Here is a 21,084-nt window from a genome sequence, read left to right on the forward strand (position 1 = left end):
TGTTTATTACATATTTAATTTTTTTTTTGAGATGGGAGTCTCACTGTCTTGCGCAGGCTGGAGTGCAATGGCATGATCTTAGCTCACTACAGCCTCGAACTCCTGGACTCAAGTGATCTTTCTGCCTTAGCCTTTCAGGTAGCTGGGAGTGCAGGTGCACACCAGCACACCCAACTTATTAAAAAAATTTTTTTGTAGAGATGGGTCTTGCTATGTTACCCAGGCTGGTCTTGAATTCCTGGCTTCAAGCTCTTTTCCTGCCTCAGCCTCCTAAGTCACCAGGATTACAGGTGTGAACCACTGCACCCAGCCATAGTGAAACTTTTATTTATTTATTTATTTATGAGGCGGAGTCTCGCTCTGTCGCCCAGGCTGGAGTGCAGTGGCCGGATCTCGGCTCACTGCAAGCTCTGCCTCCCGGGTTTACACCATTCTCCTGCCTCAGCCTCCTGAGTAGCTGGGACTGCAGGCGCCCACCACCTCGCCCGGCTAGTTTTTTGTATTTTTTAGTAGAGACGGGGTTTCACCGTGTTGGCCAGGATGGTCTCGATCTCCTGACCTCGTGATCCACCCGTCTTGGCCTCCCAAAGTGCTGGGATTATAAGCTTGAGCCACCATGCCCGGCCGAAAATTTTTTTAAAATTCTATTATATACTAGGTTTGAACCATATGATGCTGCTGGTGTTTAACTGTTTTTGACCAACAAGAATGGCAGTTTCATTTGATTCAACCTAATACCATATGTTATTTCTAGATTTGCTTTTTTTTTTTTTTAAGATAGGGTCTCACTCTGTTGCCCAGTATAGTGAAGTATAAGCAGCTTGATCTCAGCTCACTGCAGCCTCAACCTCCCAGGCTCAAGCAATCCTCTCACCTCAGCCTCCCGAGTAGCTGGGACTACAGGCATGTGCCACCATGTTTGACTAATTTTGTTTATTTTTTTGTAGAGATGGGGTCTCCCTGTGTTGCCCAGGCTGGTCTCAAATTCCTGGGCTCAAGCAATCCTCCCGCCTTGGCCTCCCAAAGTGTTGGGATTACAGGCATGAGCCACCACGCCTGGCTTAGGTTTACTCTTCACTGCTTGGGATCAGGTGATTTAGTTTCATGATTCCTGTAGCCATCTTTCAAAGGGCATGTGAGAATAGCGGGGCCACTAGGGATGGTAGGTAGTCTGTTTCTCTCTGTGCTGGGGAAGGAATTTGGAATACTGAGATTTGTTCATATCTGAGCATGTTAGCTTTAGATTTTCCTTGTTGCCAAATTAATGGCAGTTTTGAAAGCTGAGTGAGCTACCTTAATAAGTCCTGCGTGTCCTGCTGCTGGAAGTGGAGTCCCTGTTCTTATCGCAGCATGGTAATTTGTTGACAGTGCTGGGGTGACAGTGCTTTCTGGAGGGAGTTGAATAGAAGGTTGAGCCCAATGCTTACAGTGAGCTCTTAGCTCTCAGTAGCAGACGTCTGCCACTTGCTGAGCTGCACCCTGGGCTGGGTGCTGTCCCAGAGACCTCACCTGCATTCTCTCCTCCAGCTCTCCTGGCAACTCTGTGAGAGACTTCATGTCCTGATTCCCATTTGATAGAAATGGGAACACAATGAGGTAACTTGGATGACCATGTAGCTTTGAAATGAGAATTAAAGCCACGATTTCAACTGGGATTTCCCTAAGTTGGGAGTATTCACTCTTACCTCTGTGCTGTACTTCTTTGCATTTTCACAGAAACCTCTCTTTAGATTTCTGCAGGGTGGTAGGTCACACGAGGAAACTCTAGAGGTTTCAGTTGATTGTGAGCTCCCATGGGCCTCCTGTAAAAGGGCAGCCAAACAAGCATGGCCTCAGGCTGATTTAGGGGAAGTGCAGGATGCAGAGGCCAGGAGGAAGTCCTCTAGACACTGTTTTTTTTGCTCAACTTTGCCCTGGACACCTTCTCTGTGCCAGGCCAGGTGCTGACACCACCACTGGGAGCAGCTGGAGACGGCCCCCCATCCCTGTGACACATCTCCTGGTTAGGACCTGTTCTGGACCCCGCATCTCACCTGCAACACATCAGAGTAGAATGTCCTAGCTGACGGCGGAGCTGGGAGCAGAGCTGTGTGATAAACTGCTGAAGACCTGGACTTCAGCATTGGGTAGAGAATAGACATTTGCTGTGGTTTTAGAGACCAGAAGAATAGATGATAGTGTAGTTTCAGTTCAATAAAATTTAAGGAAGGAGTTCTCATAGTTAAAAGGGGTTCAGAATGAAATAGATACTTGGAGGTGGCTGGCTCCTCACTGTTGAAGTGCCATAGCAATTGCTGGGTCACTGTCTGTGGGGACACAGTGTCCATTCTTAAGGGAATTTGGGGCATTGGGTGAGACTTAAATGCACTACAAAAACTAGCTTCTCATTCCTAAGACAGTGTGATCTCACTCTTTTTAGTTTACTTGGTAAAGGTCAGTTTTTAACTCCCTTTTCTATTTCAGAGCCGGCGGTTAGATACTGAAGAATTAAGTTTGCCAGATATTTCTGCAGAAATCGCTGAGAAAATGGCTACGTTTCATGGTATGAAAATGCCATTCAATAAGGAACCAAAATGGCTTTTTGGCACAATGGAAAAGTAAGTGGTGAAATCACTTGGTCCTAATGTAGTTTTACAGTGGTGGCTCCTAGAAGTACCAGAGTGAGCAACTAGGTCTTCCTAGTTCACTGAAGTGCAGAGTGTCAGCTGGTGATACTTGTCTCATAAGTAAGTCTTTCTTACATATAAAAGTCAATTCCTAAACCAAGAAAGAAGGCTTATACAAAAATGCTATTGAACGGGTGAAGGGGCAGAAAGTCACCTTCCTAGAATGCCACGAACCCCCAAGGCCGCTCCTCTCCCTCAGTCGTGGCAGCCAGAGGGGTCCCACTGGCATTGGGACTGCGCTGGGATTGAATGTTTAACCAAAGCCCCAAGAACAACAAGCCTTGGTGAATTGACAGTGATTCTTTGTTCTGTTCTTTTTTTAAAAAAAAATTTAATAGATATCTAAATGAAGTTCTGAGAATTAAATTTACTGAGGAATCCAGAATTAAAAAGCTCCACAAATTGCTCAGTTACAATCTGCCATTGGAACTGGAAAACCTGAGGTGAGTTTTCCTTCTATTTCCTGACTTTAAATATTCTTAGTCACTAAAACTGTTGTCAGTAAACATTGATTGAGCTTGCCTTATGTCTGGCATTTTACATTGATTTTACAGGATGAATTTAAGCAGATAAGTTTTGTCATCTGGAATTATGGTTCTCTAGAGGACTAGAGATTATAGACTCTATGTACTAGAGGCCCACATGTGGCCAGTTTGTGAAAGTTCCATAGAGAAGGGAAATGTCGAAGGAGTGGCTTGATGGCCAGGGCAGTAGAGTGTCTAGCGGGGTGGATTTTCTCTGGTGGGGAGAAGGGAGTAAGGGCAGGCTGGGGAGTGTGAGAAAAATCCCTCTTCCTTACAGTTCAACCTTGGCTTTTGTGAGAAACAGAATCTTCCTGCTGATCTCTGAAGCAAGGCCATCCTTGTCCTCAGAGTGATGCTGCATGCAGGCCACTCACATCTGTACACTAACAAGTATTTACACCATTTTTTGTTTGTTTAATAAGACGGAGTCTCGCTTTGTTGCCAGGCTGGAGTGCAGTGGCGCGATCTCGGCTCACTGCAACCTCCCCCTCCCGGGTTCAAGTGATTCTCCTGCCTCAGCCTCCCAAGTAGCTGGGACTACAGGTACACGCCACCACACCCAGCTAATTTTTGTATTTTTAGTGGAGACGGGGTTTCACCATGTTGGTCAGAGTGGTCTTGATCTCTTGACCTCGTGATCTGCCCACCTCAGCCTCCCAAAGTGCTGGGATTACAGATGTGAGCCACCACACCCAGCCATAAGTATTTACACCTTTAATTACTCAGGTATGTGCCTCCTCTGCTAGGCTTGATGATCGCTGCCGAGGGAAAACAAGTAAACAAATAAAATAATGTCAAATTGTGATAAGTGCTGTGACAGAAGCATAGACCAAAGTAGGCCGTTAGTCTGCATAGGAGGACCTGCTTGGGTCACTGGTAAGAGAAGGGCCGTCTAAGGGGGTGCTGTACAAGCTGAGACCAGCAGAGAAAGGGGCTCCAGGAGGGAGTGGCACATGCAGAGGGTCCTCCGGGGGAAGAGCTGAGTGCAGAGGGCCTGTGGGGGTTTCAGGCGGGAGCTGCTGTGGAGTTGTTGCTGTGGAGCTGTTGTGGAATTCTGACACAGTTGTCAGAATTCACATCACAGATACTACTCCCAAACTGTGTGTTGCTTTGGAGCACGAATTTGGTGCTGGCCACGTGGAGAAGGCAAGACGGTGTGCAGCTGACTGAAAAGCTTGATAGGTAACAGTGAAACCTTTCTTTTCAGATCATTGCTTGAATCTACTCCATCTCCAGTTGTATTTTGTCATAATGACTGTCAAGAAGGTAAGAATTGCTATGTTCTGTTACAGATGAGGTTTGTGTGTATACTTAGAAAATTACTGGCAGTGTGTCTAAAAAATGCCAGGTAGCATCAAGAGTATATTAGGTATATTAAATTATGATACAACCAGACAGTGAGGTTTTGTATTACTTTTTTAGCATATGAGGCCAGGCACAGTGTCTCATGTCTGTAATCCCAGCACTTTGGGAGGCCAAGGTGGGAGGATTGCTTGAGCCCAAGAGTTCTAGACCAGCCTAGGCAGCATAGCAAGACCCCATCTCTACAAAAAATTAAAAAATTAGCCAGGCATAGTGGTGTGCACCTGTAGTCCCAGCTACTTGGTAAGCTGAGGCCGGAGGATGGCTTGAGCCTGGGATTTCAAGGCTATACTATATATATGGAAGAAATCCGAAAGAATATTCACTAAACTTGGGAATTGGGATACAGAACTTAAACTTTCTAAGTCACATGTTACTTTTTCAGTGTTTAACTCCTTATAGTAAACATATATGATTTTTTTTAACCTGAAAAAGCAATAAAAGAACAAGATCCACTGCCTACCCCATTCAGTCCTGGGCCCTTCCCTTCTGCATCACATAGCGTAGTGTTGCTTATTGCAACACGTGTAATCCTAACACCTTCTCTCCTAGTATCAGTGCACTGTGCTATTAATTACTTTGGGCTTCTCTGCTTTGAAAACATGACAGTGATATGTTCCTTACTGTAACAAAATTTCATCCCACGCAATTGCACATTGAATAGTCTCATCAGAGGCCCCCCACTATGCAGCTCCCACTGGTGCTACTGACATGGCCTTGCTCTGCCTTGACCTTGCCTCCCCCAGTCACAGTAGTTCAGGTCACACCTTGAGCCCTTCTTTGCCAGGCTCAGCAGTTTGCTTTTAATCCTGAAAACGGTCTCTCATGAAGACCCGTCATCCATAAGCCATTCATTTGAGCCAAATTACCTTTTACTAATTAGCTGCTTGTAGCTGGCTAACTCAAGTCAAGGAGAGTATAGACATTACAGCTACAGCTTTGTGTATTATCCTTGCCCTTCTGGTGGTGAGGGGGTGATAAATGGCACAGACATCACTAGAGAGAGGGGACTGGAGGAGATCAGCTGCGTTGATGATGGCAAAGTGTAGGAGGGATCGAAGAGGTAACAGGTGTACGTTAATTTTGTTCTGCTACTTTGGGTGTCTGCCTCCAATTTGCCTTTTTTTTTTTTTTTTTTTTTTGAGACTATTACTGTGTCACCCAGCCTAGTGTGCAGTAGCGCAATCAAGGCTCCACGTAGCCTTAGCTTCTTGGGATTAAGTGATCCTTCTACCTTAGCCTCCCGAATAGTTGGGATCACAGGCACACACGACTACGCCTGGCTAATAATTCATGGAGATGGAGTCTCTCTGTGTTTCCCAGGCTGGTCTTAAACTCCTGGACTCTAGTGATCCTCCCACCTCCACCTCCCAAAGTGCTGTGATTACAAGTGTGAGCCAATCACGTTTTCTGGTCTCCAGTTTATGTTGTAATTGCTACCCTAAATGGAAAAAGTATGCTGAAGAACCTAGACACTATACCTCCACTAGAAATCCTGGGGAGAGAGAGCAGCTGAAAACCTAGCAAAGGTTGGCTCACTGGTGCCAGCCTCAGGATGTCGGAGATGCTGAACGTCATGTCTAGTGTGGGGATATCAGAAATGCAGGCCTGCAGAGCCAGGCTGATGGCCGACCAACTCCTGACCCAGAATCCAACAGTAAAGGAAATAGTGGTGTAGGAATGCTGCCTGTGGTCTCGTTGGGAAGGAAAAGCAGGCAAGAACAAAGCAGGGCATCCCGTGTGGCAGCGGAGCTCTTCCTTGCCTTTCTTACTGGAGGGCACTCCCGCAGCTTCCCAGCTGGGGTGCTGCAGCCAGCTGGAGACAGCAAACCAAGTCCCAGGGCTGCTGAGGGTGGTATTTGGCTAGCCCGAGCTCCTGCATGCCACCATACAGAACATTTGGGAAGTACTCTTCTGACAGCAGAGCAAGAGACCAGGCTTTGTTCCATAGTGAGCCTGGGGGTCCGGTGGGGACTAGGGCTATGAGCAGGGGTTGTTATGGCCAGGTGGGTCAGGAGCCTCCGTGCACAGGGGTAGGCCTCCCGTGAGCACTTCTACGCTGTGTCTAGGCCCTGGTGATGTCCACAGACCAAAAGCCACATTCAGCTAGGATTCCCTAAGGGATCAGATCCATTCTCTCGGCTCTGCTGTTCAAGGACTTGAACCTTCTATTGTAAAACATAAGCCATGTTATCCAAACCTTTTGCAGGTAATATCTTGTTGCTGGAAGGCCAAGAGAATTCTGAAAAACAGAAACTGATGCTCATTGACTTCGAATACAGCAGTTACAATTACAGGTAATATGTTACAGTCCAGTGTTTCCATCTCAATATTGTTTTATCATTATGATATGCTTAATTAACAGTTATTAGAGAAAATAAGTCAAAACACCACCCTGAGTTGCAAGCTGCTTCACCTGGAATCAGTGGCTTCTTGTCCAGTGGCCCGTGATGGTTGTGGTGAAGTGGCACGGCCCTCCTTGTTCCTAGCAGACAGCGCTAGTTGGGGACAGCCATGCCATTCAGCCAGACTTTGGCATTTTCTTTTGGCTTCAGAGATTATTTTCTTCTCATAAATCCTGGTTGAGGAGACACATTGTTCTGGAGTTGTGGTTCAGGTGCGCCTGTATAGCTTTAGTCAGCTGTGATGCTGACAACCATCTGTTGGCTGTCTCTGTCATTAAAGCAGTTACAGTCCTGCTCCCTCAGCAAGTCCAGATGGCAACAGGAGTGGCATGCTCGGAACTCAGCCTTTCTTTCTTCTGCAGTCAGGGAGCCGCCAGGCATACGGTTTGCCTCATTCTGTGCACTCTCTTATCTCTTATTTCAGGGGATTCGACATTGGAAATCACTTCTGTGAGTGGATGTATGATTATAGCTATGAAAAGTACCCTTTTTTCAGAGCAAACATCCGGAAGTATCCCACCAAGAAACAACAGGTAGGAGATGAGTTTTTGTATACTTGATAGGAAAATTACATCAATTTCATGCAGTTAGAATTACATCTTCTTTTTTATTTTTTGAGACAGGGTCTCACTCTGTTTCCCAGACTGGAGTACAGATCGCAGTAGTGCGATCATGGCTCCCTGTACCTTTGACCTCCTGCGCTCAGGTGATCCTCTCGCCTCAGCCTCCCAAGGAGGTGGGACCACAGGCGCATGCCACCACGCTCAGCTAATTGTATTTTTTGTAGAGATGGAGTTTCACCAAGTTGCCCAGGCTGGTCTCAAACTCCTGGGCTCAAGTGATTTTCCTGCCTCAGCCTCCCAAACTGCTGGGATTACAGTTGTGAGCTACCACCCCTGCCCTACATCTTCATTTTTAAAGTTAACCTTTTAAAGTTTGGTTTATGTTAAAAAATGTTATTTTGTTTCTGTTAAATGTAGACACAAATTTGACCTTTTAGTCCAGCTTATTAAAAATCTCTGTGTCAGAGATACTTACATTCAGAGAAGAGCTTTAGCATCCTTTGTAGTTCCTTCTAGTGTTTTCTGAAAAACCCAGCCTTGATTCCGCTTTCTGGCCATCTTTTTGGCGATCACTGACCTTTTTCTATTCATTTCACACTGTGGAGAGAGAAGTAATCTTTCGGGCACCAGGGTTTAGTAATGGAAGGAAATGTCTTTGGTGTTAACAGTTCCCTTTCCTGTCCTGAATGATGGGAGGAGGCTGGTAATTGTGTGGAGAATAGTTCTCATGGGAGTTTCCTCCTGGGATCTTTCTCTCCCATTCCTCAGCCCAGCACTGAAGCCTTGGTAGCGGTGCTGAAGTTGAGTAGGACTGGGAGGGTGCACCAAGCCTGCCTCCAAAATAATGGTCTCCAGTTTTAAGTGCTACTCTAAATGGGAAAAGTATGCTGAAGAGCCTAGACACTGTATCTCCACTAGAAATCCTGGGGAGAGAGAGCAGCTGAAAACCTAGCAAAGGTTGGCTCACTGGTGCCAGCCCAGGATGTCGGAGATGCTGAACATCATGTCGAGTGTGTGTCTCCCAGTATGTCACAGTAGATGCATATGCTTCGTGACAGCTATTGACAGTCTGTTTTAACCATCATTGATCCTAACACAATTACTTTTTTTTAAGCTCCATTTTATTTCCAGTTACTTGCCTGCATTCCAAAATGACTTTGAAAACCTCAGTACTGAAGAAAAATCCATTATAGAAGAAGAAATGTTGCTTGAAGTCAATAGGTAACGTTTTTCCTTTTTTGATTTGTAAAGATAGCGTTCCTCTTTATAGACTATATTTGGGATGCTTCCTTGCAATTATGAGTATTTTAGAGCTTTTTTTGTTTTTGTTTTTGTTTTTGAGACAGAGTCTTGCTCTGTCACGTAGGCTGGAGTGCAGTGGCGCAATTTTGGCTCACTGCAACCTCGGCCTCCCAGGTTCAAGCAGTTCTCCTGTCTCAGCCTCCCAAGTAGCTGGGAGTACAGGGGCCTGCCACCATGTCCAGCTAATTTTTGTATTTTTTAGTAGAGATGGGGTTTTTGCCATGTTGGCCAGGCTGGTCTTGGACTCCTGACCTCTGGTGATCCACCCACCTCAGCCTCCCATGCTGGGATTACAGGTGTGAGCCACCGCGCCCGACCTAGGAGCTTCTTTTTAATCGTACATCTTTAGGACTTGCCCTATGTCAAAAATAGAATTTGCTACTTCTCCATTGTGGCTGAGACTATGCAGAACTTTCAGATCTGAGCATACAGCAGGCAGAGTATATTAGTCTGTTCTCACATGGCTACAAAGATACTACCTGAGACTGGGTAATTTATAAAGAAAGGAGGTTTAATTAACTCACAGTTCTGCATGGCCAGGAAGGCCTCAGGAAACTTACAATCATAGCAGAAGGCAAAGGGGAAGCAAGGCACTTCTTACATGGCGCCAGGAGAGAGAGGGGCAGAGAGACAGAGAAGAAGGTTGAACTACCAAACACTTTTAAAACCATCAGATCTCATGAGAACCCCCTCACTATTGGGAGGACAGCATGGGGGAAACCACCCCCATGATCCAGTTACCTCCTACCAGTCCCTCCCTCCACACATGGGGATTACAATTAAAGATGAGATTTGGGTGGGGAGACGGAGACAAACCATATCACAAGAAGAGGTCCCGTGTCCAAGAAGGGTCAGGACACTTTGTGACATTCTGAACTGTCATCCAGACACAACAACCCAGCCATACAGGGTTGCTGCCACCCAGGGCCTACAGAATTTTTTTTCTTCTTTTTTGAGATGGGATGTTGCTCTGTCACCCAGATTGGAGTGCAGCAATGCGATCATGGCTCACTGCAGCCTCTAACTCTTAGCGAGCCTCTTGCCTCAGCCTCCCAAGTAACTGGGACTACAGGCACGTGCCACCATGCCTGCCTAATTTTTGTATTTTTTTTGTAGAGACAGGGTCTTGCTCTGTTGCCCAGGCTGGTCATGAACTCCTGGGCTCAAGTGGTTCTCCTGCCTCAGCCTCCCAAAGTGCTAGGATTACAGACGTGGGCCACTGCACCTGGCCGTGCAAACTTGTCACTGATGCTTGTGGAGTGGTGGGCACCGTTTGCTGTGTTTGACTCTTCAGTTTCTCCTAGAAAATGACTAAACTCATGTTTATCAGTTTTAAGTCTTGCTTTTTACTGTTTTTTCAAGTTTTCAAAGCAGAGTCCTGAAACTTCCAGATTCTGCAAAGGTCTAGACCACTATTTGTCCATCTCTTTAGTCAAGAGGCCTGTGGGTTGTTCCTATTATTTGGGGTCTCCTGTGACATTATTTGGTAAAATTGCGTTGAAGTCACTGTGGCCCACCTCATCTTTCCACTGCACTTCCACAGTCATCTCCTCATGGCCTCCAGAGTGCTCACCCCCCACACTAAGTGTGATGTCACGTCTGCCTACCTGCTGCGCCCCACCACAGCGTACATTATCTCTTTCTGTTTCTTGAACTGGTGGAAATAGAAAAAGGTAGATGAAGGAGAACCCAGACAGAAAGGGTAGCACAAGGGACTCTAGTGGGCTGAGGACCACAGGATGAACAGAGAGTAGGGTTGGAGGATACTAGAGCAGGCACTCCTAAATTTGAGCTTTATCTTCATGTAGATGAACCCTCAGGGTATCGTTTGAGGAGGAACTTGGATTCGCAGTGACTTGGGGGCTTGGTACGGCCTAGAGATGGTGACGTGGCTCACACTCTCTCATCTGCTCTTTTCACTTCTGTGTGACAGGAGGAGATGGGACAAGGATGGGATTTAGAAGTCTCTTGCTCAAGGAGTGAGAGCTTCATCCCGCGTCCAGCAAAGGGCTGCCTCTTGGTTGCTGATGCTGTGCACCCTCCCTTGTAGCAGGCTTGCTTTCTTTTCTGCCAGCATAGCCACCCAGGCCTTCACCTGCACCCTGTGAATGTGAATATATTCACCCTGTGAATATATTATGGCCAAGTGGCATTGACATGTGCCATGGCCAGACCAGCTGTGTGTGTTCACACTCACCAGTGCACCTGTCACTAGCAGATGAAGGAAGGGTGTGGGAGTGGTATTCCCATTTTTCTTAGTTAGTCCCATGGAATATAGACCCATGATTTGCCAACACTAACTAGGTTTGCATCCACACAAGTTAAAATGTCCATCTGGCATGAAATCATTTCATCAGTCCTGTAACTGATACTGTATGTCTCATATGTGTTTCTTGCTTTTATCATTCCAGGTTTGCCCTTGCATCTCATTTCCTCTGGGGACTTTGGTCCATTGTACAGGCCAAGATTTCATCTATTGAATTTGGGTACATGGTATGTTTTAGCAGCGTTTTTTTTTTTTCCATCCTACTCCCGGGTAAAAATGCTATAGTATTTGTGAATGCTTGGCAGCAAATGACCATTCCTTACAGAGGGTTCTCTGTCTCCCCAAGTACCTGAATGTGGTGACCTGGTGGCATCAGGACAGTGTGGCTCAGCCCAGGAAGCCAGGGGAGAAGCCGCTGTCACTGATGCCGTGGTTGCCTTTGGAGGTTGCCCTCACTTCCAGGCCAGCAGACCTTGCCTCCCCGGCTTCAGAGAAGGGCCAGGTAGTCCTGCAATCCTGATGGGGAATGTAGGCATCTGCACCCTGGAGGTCCAGCTGTGACCTCAATCCCTTCTGACACAGGGGACAGTAAGTGAAGAAGAGTGGGTGGCTCTTGCCTGTGCTGTGGAAGGTTTTATTTCTCGGGTACCACTTCATTCTCCAGCCTGTAGTGCCCAACTTTGGGTTGGAAGCTGGTAATTACTGAATTAGACCTCCTGTTTTTCACAGGCATGTTTGTAACCAAGCTAGGCTGTCATTTACTTTTAACCTTAAGAATTGTCAGCTGGGTGCAGTGGCTCACACCTGTAATCCCAGCACTTTGGGAGGCTGAGGTGGGCAGATCACCTGAGGTCAGGAGTTTGAGACCATCCTGGCCAACGTGGAGAAACCCCATCTCTACTAAAAATACAAAAATTAGCATGCATGGTGGCGGGCATCTGTAATCTCGCCTACTCAGGAGGCTGAGGCAGGAGAATGCTTGAACCCAGGAGGCGGAGGCTTCAGTGAGCTGAAATCATGCCACTGCACTCCAGCTTGGGTTACAGAGCAAGATTCTGTCTCAAAAAAAAAAAAAAAAAAAGAACTGTCATTGATACAGAAATAGAAAGGTTTTTTATTTTGTTTTTTGGTTTTTGGTTTTTTTTTTTTTTGAGGCGGAGTCTCGCTCTGTCGCCCAGGCCGGAGTGCAGTGTCTGCATCTCGGCTCACTGCAAGCTCCGCCTCCCGGATTTACGCCATTCTCCTGCCTCAGCCTCCCGAGTAGCTGGGACTACAGGCGCCCGCCACCTCGCCCGGCTAGTTTTTTGTATTTTTTAGTAGAGACGGGGTTTCACTGTGTTAGCCAGGATGGTCTCGATCTCCTGACCTCGTGATCCACCCATCTCGGCCTCCCAAAGTGCTGGGATTACAGGCTTGAGCCACCGCGCCCGGCCGAAATAGAAAGTATTTTTAACCATCAGACAAACCTTTCTGTTGTTCCATAGTGAATGAATGTTGGTGAGTTGTCTTGGGGTGGGGGACAACACAAATGTCTACAGTCTAGTGAGCTGCCTTCCTTCGGGACAGGGATGGGACTAGTTCATTTTGTCCTCCTCAGTTTTATACTAGAATGATTTCTACTTCTAGGCAGAAGGTTTGGTAATGCAAAGATGTTGTTAGGTAAAAGAAAGGGACATTGGATTTTTAAAGCAGATTTGAGTCATGGTCAAATGATACTGTAAGACAAAGCATGCTTCGTAACAAGGAATATTACTAGAGATAAGGGCATTTTGTGATAATAAAGGCATCAGTACATCCAGAGGACATTAAAAATCCTTGTCTTGCTTCAAAAGACATGATGTTAAAACTGACAAAAGTGAAAGAAGAAACTGGCAGATTCATGATTAAAGTTGGAGATCTCGGCCGGATGTGGTGGCTCATGCCTGTAATCCCAGCACTTTGGGAGGCCGAGGCGGGTGGATCACTTGAGGTCAGGAGTTCGAGACCAGCCTGACCAACATGGTGAAACCCTGTCTCTACTAAAAATACAAAAATTAGCTGGGCATGGTGGCAAATGCCTGTAATCCCAGCTACTTAGGGAGGCTGAGGCAGGAGAATCACTTGAACCCGGGAAGCGGAGTTTGCAGTGAGCTGAGATGGCACCATTGCACTCCAACCTGGGCAATAAGAGCGAAACTCTATCTCAAAAAGAAAAACAAAACAAACGTAGGAGATCTCACCACTCCTCTTCTGTGATTAGAACAAGGAAGAACACACACAGAAGGAGAGAGAGGGCCTGACAACTCTCCCTGCCAGCCTGGCCTCATGCATGTTCATTAAACCCACCAGCAACTGCAGAGTGCACGTTATTTTCAAATGAATATGGAATATTCCTCAAGATAGACCATATGCTGGGCCATCAAACAGGTCTTGATAAATTCAAAGGGAATGAAGTAATACCGAATATGTTCTCAGTGAAATTTAAGTGGAAATCAACAACAAAAGATATCTAGAAAATTCTCAATTATTTGGAAATTAAACAATACATTTCTAAATAAACCCTGGGTCAAAGAAATTAAAAAGAAAATGAGAAAATATTTTACACTGAATTATAATGAAAACATAGCATGTCAGTATTTGTGGGATATACATAAAGCAGTATTTAGAAACTTATGGCTTTGTAGCTTAAATGTTTTTATATATATATATATATTTTTTTTTTTTTTTTTTTTTTTTTTTTTGAGACGGAGTCTCGCTCTGTCGCCCAGCCCAGGCTGGAGTGCAGTGGCGCGATCTCGGCTCACTGCAAGCTCCACCTCCCGGGTTCACGCCATTCTCCTGCCTCAGCCTCCCGAGTAGCTGGGACTACAGGCGCCCACAACCGCGCCCGGCTAATTTTTTGTAATTTTTAGTAGAGACGGGGTTTCACCGTGGTCTCGATCTCCTGACCTTGTGATCCGCCCGCCTCGGCCTCCCAAAGTGCTGGGATTACAGGCGTGAGCCACTACACCCGGCCAAATGTTTATATTACATAAGAAGAAATATTACACAAAATCCCTATCAAAACATTGGGAAAAATTAAATCCATTAACATATGTAGAAGGATAATATATTATAGCCAAGTGGCATTTATCCCTGGAATGTAAGGCTGGTTTGTATTTGAAAAAATCAGTTCATATAATTCTTCATATTAACAGAATGAAGGTGAAAAACCATATGATTATTTCAGGAACCACAGGAAAAAGAATTTGTCAAGATCCAATGTGATTTAAAAAAATCTCAGCAAACTAGGACTAGAGGGGATGTTCCTCAGCCAAATAAAGGCATGTATGAAAAACCCACAGCCAGCCAGGTGCAGTGGCTCATGCCTATAGTCCCAGCACATTGGGAGGCCAAGGCAGGTGGATCACCTGAGGTTGGGAGTTCGAGACCAGCCTGACCAACATGGAGAAACGCCGTCTCTACTACAAATACAAAATTAGCGTGTGGTGGCACACGCCTGTAATCCCAGCTACTTGGGAGACAGGCAGGAGAATTGCTTGAGTCCGGGAGGCAGAGGTTGCAGAGAGCCGAGATCACACCACTGCACTCCAGCCTGGGAAACAGAGCAAGACCCCATCTCAAAAACAAAACAAAAAACAAATCAGATGGAACAGAATATAGTGCCCAGAAATAGATCCATATGTATATAATCACCTGGTACTCAACAGAAAGGCCAAGGTAATTTAAGAGGAAAGGATTATATTTTCAAAAAACGATGCAAGAACATTTGAAGAGTCCTATGGAGAAAAAACTGAACCTGATTCCGTGCCATAAACAGCAGTCAACTTGAAACAGGTAACAGACCTAAATGTGAAGGCTAAAACTATTAAGTTTCTGTGAGAAAACACAAGAGAAAAGCTTAGTGACCTAGGCCGGGCGCGGTGGCTCACGCCTGTAATCCCAGCACTTCGGGAGGCTGAGGCGGGCAGATCACAAGGTCAGGAGATTGAGACCATCCTGGCTAACATGGTGAAAACCCGTCTCTACTGAAAATACAAAAAATTAGCCGGGCCTGGTGGCAGGCGCCTGTAGTCCCAGCTGCTCGCCTGTAGTCCCAGCTGCTCGGGAGGCTGAGGCAGTAGAATGGCGTGAACCTGGGAGGCGGAGCTTGCAGTGAGCAGAGGTTGCGCCACTGCACTCCAGCCTGGGGGACAGAGCGAGACTCTGTCTCCAAAAAAAAAAAAAAAGCTTACTGACTTAAGCACAGATTTATTGGGTTACATAAAGCACTAGCCATAAAAGAGGAAAAAATAGAGTAAGTTGCTGTGAGCAGGAAACACATAAAAACCAAAGTGCTTTTTCCTATTCCTTTCATCAGCAGCAATCATTACCACAGAAGACTAAAGTCGGGGGGTGGTTCTCCCCCCCTCACAAACAAGCAATCAGTTCTGGAGTGGATAGCAGATGGGTGTCCTCCAATTCCATTACGACACTGTCTACCTGGGGAGAGAATCAGACCCCACAGGTTGAGGGCTGAGACCTTAAGACTGCCCTCCACTTCTGACACCAGTTGCAAGTCCAGGCCTCTGGAATTTCTGACCAACCAGCCATATGTTGGGGTTCCCATGTTCCCCTCCTTGAGTTCAATTAATTTGCTAGAGCGGCGGACAGAACTCAGGGAAACATGTAAGTTTACCGGTGTATTTTTTTTTTTAAGACGGGGTCTCACTGTATTGCCCAGGCTGTCTCCAACTTCTGGACTCAAGTGATCCTCTTGCCTCAGCCTTCCAAGTAGCTGGGACTACAGACGTTCCGCCACCATGCTTAGCTAACAAAGGGTATTTTAAGGGTGAAGAGATACATAGGTGGGGTGAGGTCTGAAAGGATTCTGAGCACAGGAGCTTCTGTCCCTGCGGGTGGGTTGGGGAACTCATTCTTGTTCACCTTCCTGTCAGCCTCCACCTGCGGTTCTCTAGAAACTCCCCAAACCCTGTCCTCTTGGGCATTTTATGGAAATGTCATTGGATAGGTATGATTGAAACATGGACAACCATGTTGAAATGTGATTGGACCAAAAAAGGTGTGATCTAAACCCGGCAAGGCCTGACCAGGTTCTTTGGGCCTCTTTACACAGCATTCCTTATCCCAGGGTATGAGGCAGGACCCTCTCTGGAATAAGAGTCTTATGACCCACAGTCAGATCAGAGTCTAGCTTTGGGCAGGTGAAAGGACGGCAGAAGGTCAGAGAGGGAGATTCTGTTTACTGTAGTAAGGGCTATGGGAGTTATGAGACAGGGACCAGCTACAAAAACACTCGTATATATCATCACAGTTGGACTTCATCAAAATGAAAAACTCTTTGAACGATATCATGGAGAAAATGAAAAGGCAAGCCACAGACTGGGAGAAAATAGTACAAATGTATATTTAATAAAGGATTCATATTTAGGATATATAAATAACTCATAACTCAGCCAGAAACCAAACAGCCTGCATTATTATTATTATTATTATTATTATTATTATTATTATTATTTCGAGATGGAGTTGCGCTCTTGTTGCCCAGGCTGGAGTTCAATGGCACGATCTCGGCTCACCACAACCTCTGCCTCCTGGGTTCAAATGATTCTCCTGCCTCAGCCTCCCGAGTAGCTGGGATTACAGGCATGCACCACCACACCCGGCTAATTTTGTTTTTGTATTTTTAGTAGAGACGGGGTTTCTTTGTGTTGGTCAGGCTGGTCTCCAACTTCTAACCTCAGGTGATCCGCCCACCTTGGCCTCCCAAAGTACTGGGAAAACAGGCGTGAGCCACCACACCCAGTCTCAGCCTGCTTTATAAATGGATAGAAGATTTGGACACTTAAGAGAAACACATGGCCAGTAAGACCACAGTGATGGCTAAAACTTGAAAGAACTGACAGTCTCAAATGTTGGCGAGCACATAGAGCAATGGGAATGCGTGTGCGCTGCTGCTGGGAATGCAGTCTGCGACAGCCGGCGTGAAGATGCATGCGTTAGACCACCCAGCAGCCCTCCTGGGGAATTTTTCCAGAACAAATGAAAACAGATTCCACACCAAGACTTGCACTCAAACGCTCATAGCAACTTCATTTGTTTGTTTGTTTTTGAGACAGAGTCTCACTCTGTTGCCCAGGCAGGAGTGCAGTGGCCCAATCTTGCCTCACTGCAACCTCTGCCTCCTGGGTTCAAGCCATTCTCCTGCCTCAGCCTCCTGAGTAGCTGGGATTACAGGCGTGTGCCACTGCACCCAGCTAATTTTTGTATTTTTAGTAGAGGGGGTTTCTCCATATTGGCCAGGCTGGTCTTGAACTCCTGACCTCAAGTAATCTGCCGGCCTTGGCCTCCCAAAGTGTTGGGATTACAGGTGTGAGCCACCGTGCCTGGCCTGCAGCTTCATTTGTAATTGTCCCAAACTGGAAGCAGCCTCAATGCCAGTCAGCAGATGCGTGGATGCTACAGTGCCAGATCCGTGTACTGAGAACACTTGGCAGTGCAAAGGAAGGTGGCACGAATGCATGACAGCATGGGCCACTCAGAGACATCACGCTGAGAAGCTAGGCACGAGGGTACATATTGTATGGTGGCATTTATGTGCTACTCTAGGAAAGAAAAGTCCAATCCATAGTGACAAAAATTGAGTCGGTGGCTGCCTGTGGCCAACTGCAAGAGGCCCATGGGAGCTTGTAGGGATGCTGGAAACACAGGTCTCCTCCTGACTGCAGTGGTGGAGAACTGGCTGGATGCATCTGTGAAAGCCCTCCAACTGGACACTTAAAATGGGCTCATGCTTATAGAGTAGAAATTACAGCTCAGAGTTAATTTTTCAAAAAAGTGTTATTGTAATCTTCCTGGCTTCTAGAATTGCAGACTTTTAGATTAGGAGTGGGTCTTTGAGATTGTGTTGTCCTCACTGATAGACAGATGAGGGAAGAGACCCAGAAAAATATAGTGGCAGAAACAGAACACCAAGCCAGGTGTTCTCCCTTGCCTCTCAGTGTCTTTCTTAAAAGTCATGCTGCAGGAGATCCTGGGAAATAGGCAACGGGCATCCTCTTTTTTCTCCCCTTCTATTCTAGACTTGCCTATGTCCCAGGGGCCTTTTGCTCTAAAAAGTGTGTTATGTCGGTCAGCCAGTGCCCACAGCACCCAAGGTTAACAAGGTGATGAATGGTAGCAGTGCCAAGCGTGTGGACGAGACGTCCATCCTGAGAGGCAGGGCTGGGCTGGCCCATGCCTGTAAACAGGCCTCCTGAGAATGAAGGTGTGCAGGGTGGGCCAGGAGCTTGAGGAGCCTGCACCTGCGGAGCAGCCCTGCTGCACAGGCCAGTCCTGTGCTGTTGGTCTCGTGGGTCCGTGCCCTCAGCTCTTGCCAGGGGTGGGGTTTGGGGGACACATGGGCAGGGGCAGGCCAGCAGGATTCCTTGCTTCTCTTTGCTCTCTCCTAGGACTACGCCCAAGCAAGGTTTGATGCCTATTTCCACCAGAAGAGGAAGCTTGGGGTGTGACTGTGGGGAGGACTCCATCCACCTCATCACTGGACTGCATGGGGAGGCGGCGGAGCGGGGTCCTCTCTGTGCTTCGACTACTGCTCCTGTGGCAGGAGGCTTTGGGTGGCTCACTACTGAACACAGATGTTTATGATACTAAAGACTGTATTAAAATGGAGCGACATTTATTTCACCTCTTGTTTACAATTTCACTAGGACTCAGAAACGAGATTGGGAAGCAGAAATATAGTGCAATAGTGCAACATCTCTGAATCCTTTTAATCTAGAGAAGGCGTTTCATATTTGGGGGCTAAGGTTTCCAGTCAGAAAGGGCAAACAGCAAGAGTAAGCAGTGTTACTTGCAGGTACTTTGGTTAATGTTGATTTAAATTTTTTTTTTTTCATGAATGTGCTGGTGAACACTGTGAGCAGGCTTTTGTAGATGGCGATGTGTTATAGACGCTGCTCATTCCCAAGGGACGGCAAGTGAGCAGAGATGTACTGTGAAGTCGCCAGTCACTACTGCAAGGTAGCTTCTGCCTGGGGCCCCCAGAAGCTGCTCCTGTATCCTCTTGGTCCCATGGCTGAAGCTGGAGCAGTGGATTGCTGCTGCCTGCGTGTGGAGCACAGCTCTCCCCTCCTGCTGGGCGTGTGTGACATTGATGAATTTCACTGTACTGCGTGTGACTTCTCCCTGCCCTTCCTCCTGATGGAGTGTGCAGACAGCCGTGCATGGCCATGGGGCAGTGTGAGGACCTCCCTGTCTCCCAGCTCCCCTCCCAGGGGAGCCAGCTGATTGACCCAGCTCTTTGGGCCTCTCCTGCCCTCTGCTCTGCCTGAAGTGTGGGATCCTGTTGAGTGGGCTGGGCCGCCCCCGGGCAGGGTGAGGGAAACCCTGGCCTGGGTTCTCTGAGGGCTCAGTTTCCCGGCCCTTACCTTTCCCGATGTCCCTGACATCATCATTCTTGTGGGAGACAGCAGCCTCTATGTGGTGAACGGCGTGGATTGAGTGTAGCTGTGAAATCCATATATATGAAATGTCCCGCGGAATACAGTCTTAGCTGACTTTTTTTACTCTGAACTCTTATTTGAATTGTTTTTTGTGCATATATTTCTGCTACCACAGAGATTGTCCTATACAAATAAAATAATAAAAACCCAACCTCAAGCTGTCACCCTTGGATGTGTCCTAAATCTCAGGGAGGGTTCCTGGTACCTGAAGGAGCCCATGGACGGCTCCATCTGCACCCACCCAGTCCCTCAGCTCAGCAGTGCCCCACTGCTCTCAGCTGGCATCCCAGCAGCGTGTGACCCCATCGGCCCTCCTCCACCTCCTCTTCTTCCCTGTCACACTCTGGTTTCCCTGCTTCTAGCCCAGAAATGAAGAGCCCTGGAGGACGTTGGAGACTGGGAGCAGCGCTGGTGCCTGGGGACACTGAGTGGCTGGGCAGGGGCAGGAGGGAGGCTTTCACTATTCACCCTTCTAGAGAGTTACAGTTTTAAACAGGTGAAGCCAAACTGAATTGAACAGCAGTGGTGTTGCACTCCTGCATAGGAGCTCTGGTGGCTTCTCACTCACCATCTTCCTGTGCCCAGGCCACTGCTGGCCTCACTTAGCCCTCACCTCTGCCTGGTCCTTCACACACGAGCTCACTTGCAGTCTCCTTGCAGAGATACATTTGGAGCCGATCTTCCAATACTGGGCTCCTTCACTTTGCCCTGCTGTCAGCTCAGTTACAATCTCAGGCCTTGCTATTCTACCCAAGACACTGGCATTCCCTAAACCACCCTGGGCCCGGCCCTGGCCCATCATTTCTCTCCATGCACCTTAACTTTCCTGGAGCCCCTGGTGGTCTCTGCATCAGGCCATAAGCTCACGTGGACAGGGATGGGCTCGGGCCTGTGCTGTTCACTGCCGAGTCTTCCACGCAGGTGACCCACTCCATCCCTGTGTCTCCCAGTGACCTCCATGCCCCAGAGGTGCCCACCCCAGTGCCTTTTTATGTGCCATTCTCATGGCAAACTGGACTTCTCTAGCCACCACTGCCAGGTACCCCCATGTCAAAGCCAGGGCAGGGCTGACTGGTCATCTCCCTGGGATCCCACACCACACCCCTCCTAAATCACACTGGGGCCAGTCGCCACGAGTGCTGCTCACCTATCCCCACCTCACTGCCTGCCCCAAGTCTCTGCCCAGCTCCCTCCCCAGGAGGGAGTGAGGTGTTGGGTTCTGGATTTGGTCCAGATCCACCTGCAGCTCTCCGGAGTCCTTCATTTAGCCTCCTCTGTTCCTACCCCAGCACCATGACACCGTTTCTCTAAGCTGAGTCTGCTCGGCATGTAGAATTACCTCAGAGGCCCTGATACCACCCCTGGCATCCAGAGGTCCTGAGCAAGGCAGTCCAGGAGCCAACGGACAGGCTCCTCCCAGCAGCTGGCCACAGCCACAGCTGTGGGAAGAACCACTTTGCAGCTTGTTGGCTTCTGGGAAGCACTGGCTCTGCCTCCCAGCAGGGGTGGGACC

The 21,084-nt window shown here is 47.5% G+C and overlaps 1 protein-coding gene across 3 annotated transcripts in view; it reads left to right on the forward strand.

The window, feature by feature from the left end:
- The window catches only part of LOC105469700 (choline kinase alpha), a 72,692-nt gene extending 52,957 nt beyond the window's left edge, over positions 1-19,735 (forward strand). For all 3 annotated transcript variants that reach the window (XM_071074155.1, XM_011721103.3, XM_071074154.1), the window contains 8 exons: positions 2,464-2,597; positions 3,005-3,109; positions 4,398-4,456; positions 6,762-6,849; positions 7,382-7,490; positions 8,635-8,741; positions 11,234-11,315; positions 18,519-19,735. In XM_071074155.1, the coding sequence (XP_070930256.1) occupies positions 2,464-2,597; positions 3,005-3,109; positions 4,398-4,456; positions 6,762-6,849; positions 7,382-7,490; positions 8,635-8,741; positions 11,234-11,315; positions 18,519-18,578 (744 nt within the window). In that variant the 3' untranslated portion in view covers positions 18,579-19,735. The remainder of the gene's footprint in view (positions 1-2,463; positions 2,598-3,004; positions 3,110-4,397; positions 4,457-6,761; positions 6,850-7,381; positions 7,491-8,634; positions 8,742-11,233; positions 11,316-18,518) is intronic.
- Positions 19,736-21,084: the final 1,349 nt, after the last annotated feature.

The sequence above is a fragment of the Macaca nemestrina genome, chromosome 12, assembly GCF_043159975.1.
Source record: "Macaca nemestrina isolate mMacNem1 chromosome 12, mMacNem.hap1, whole genome shotgun sequence".
Lineage (NCBI taxonomy): Eukaryota > Metazoa > Chordata > Mammalia > Primates > Cercopithecidae > Macaca > Macaca nemestrina.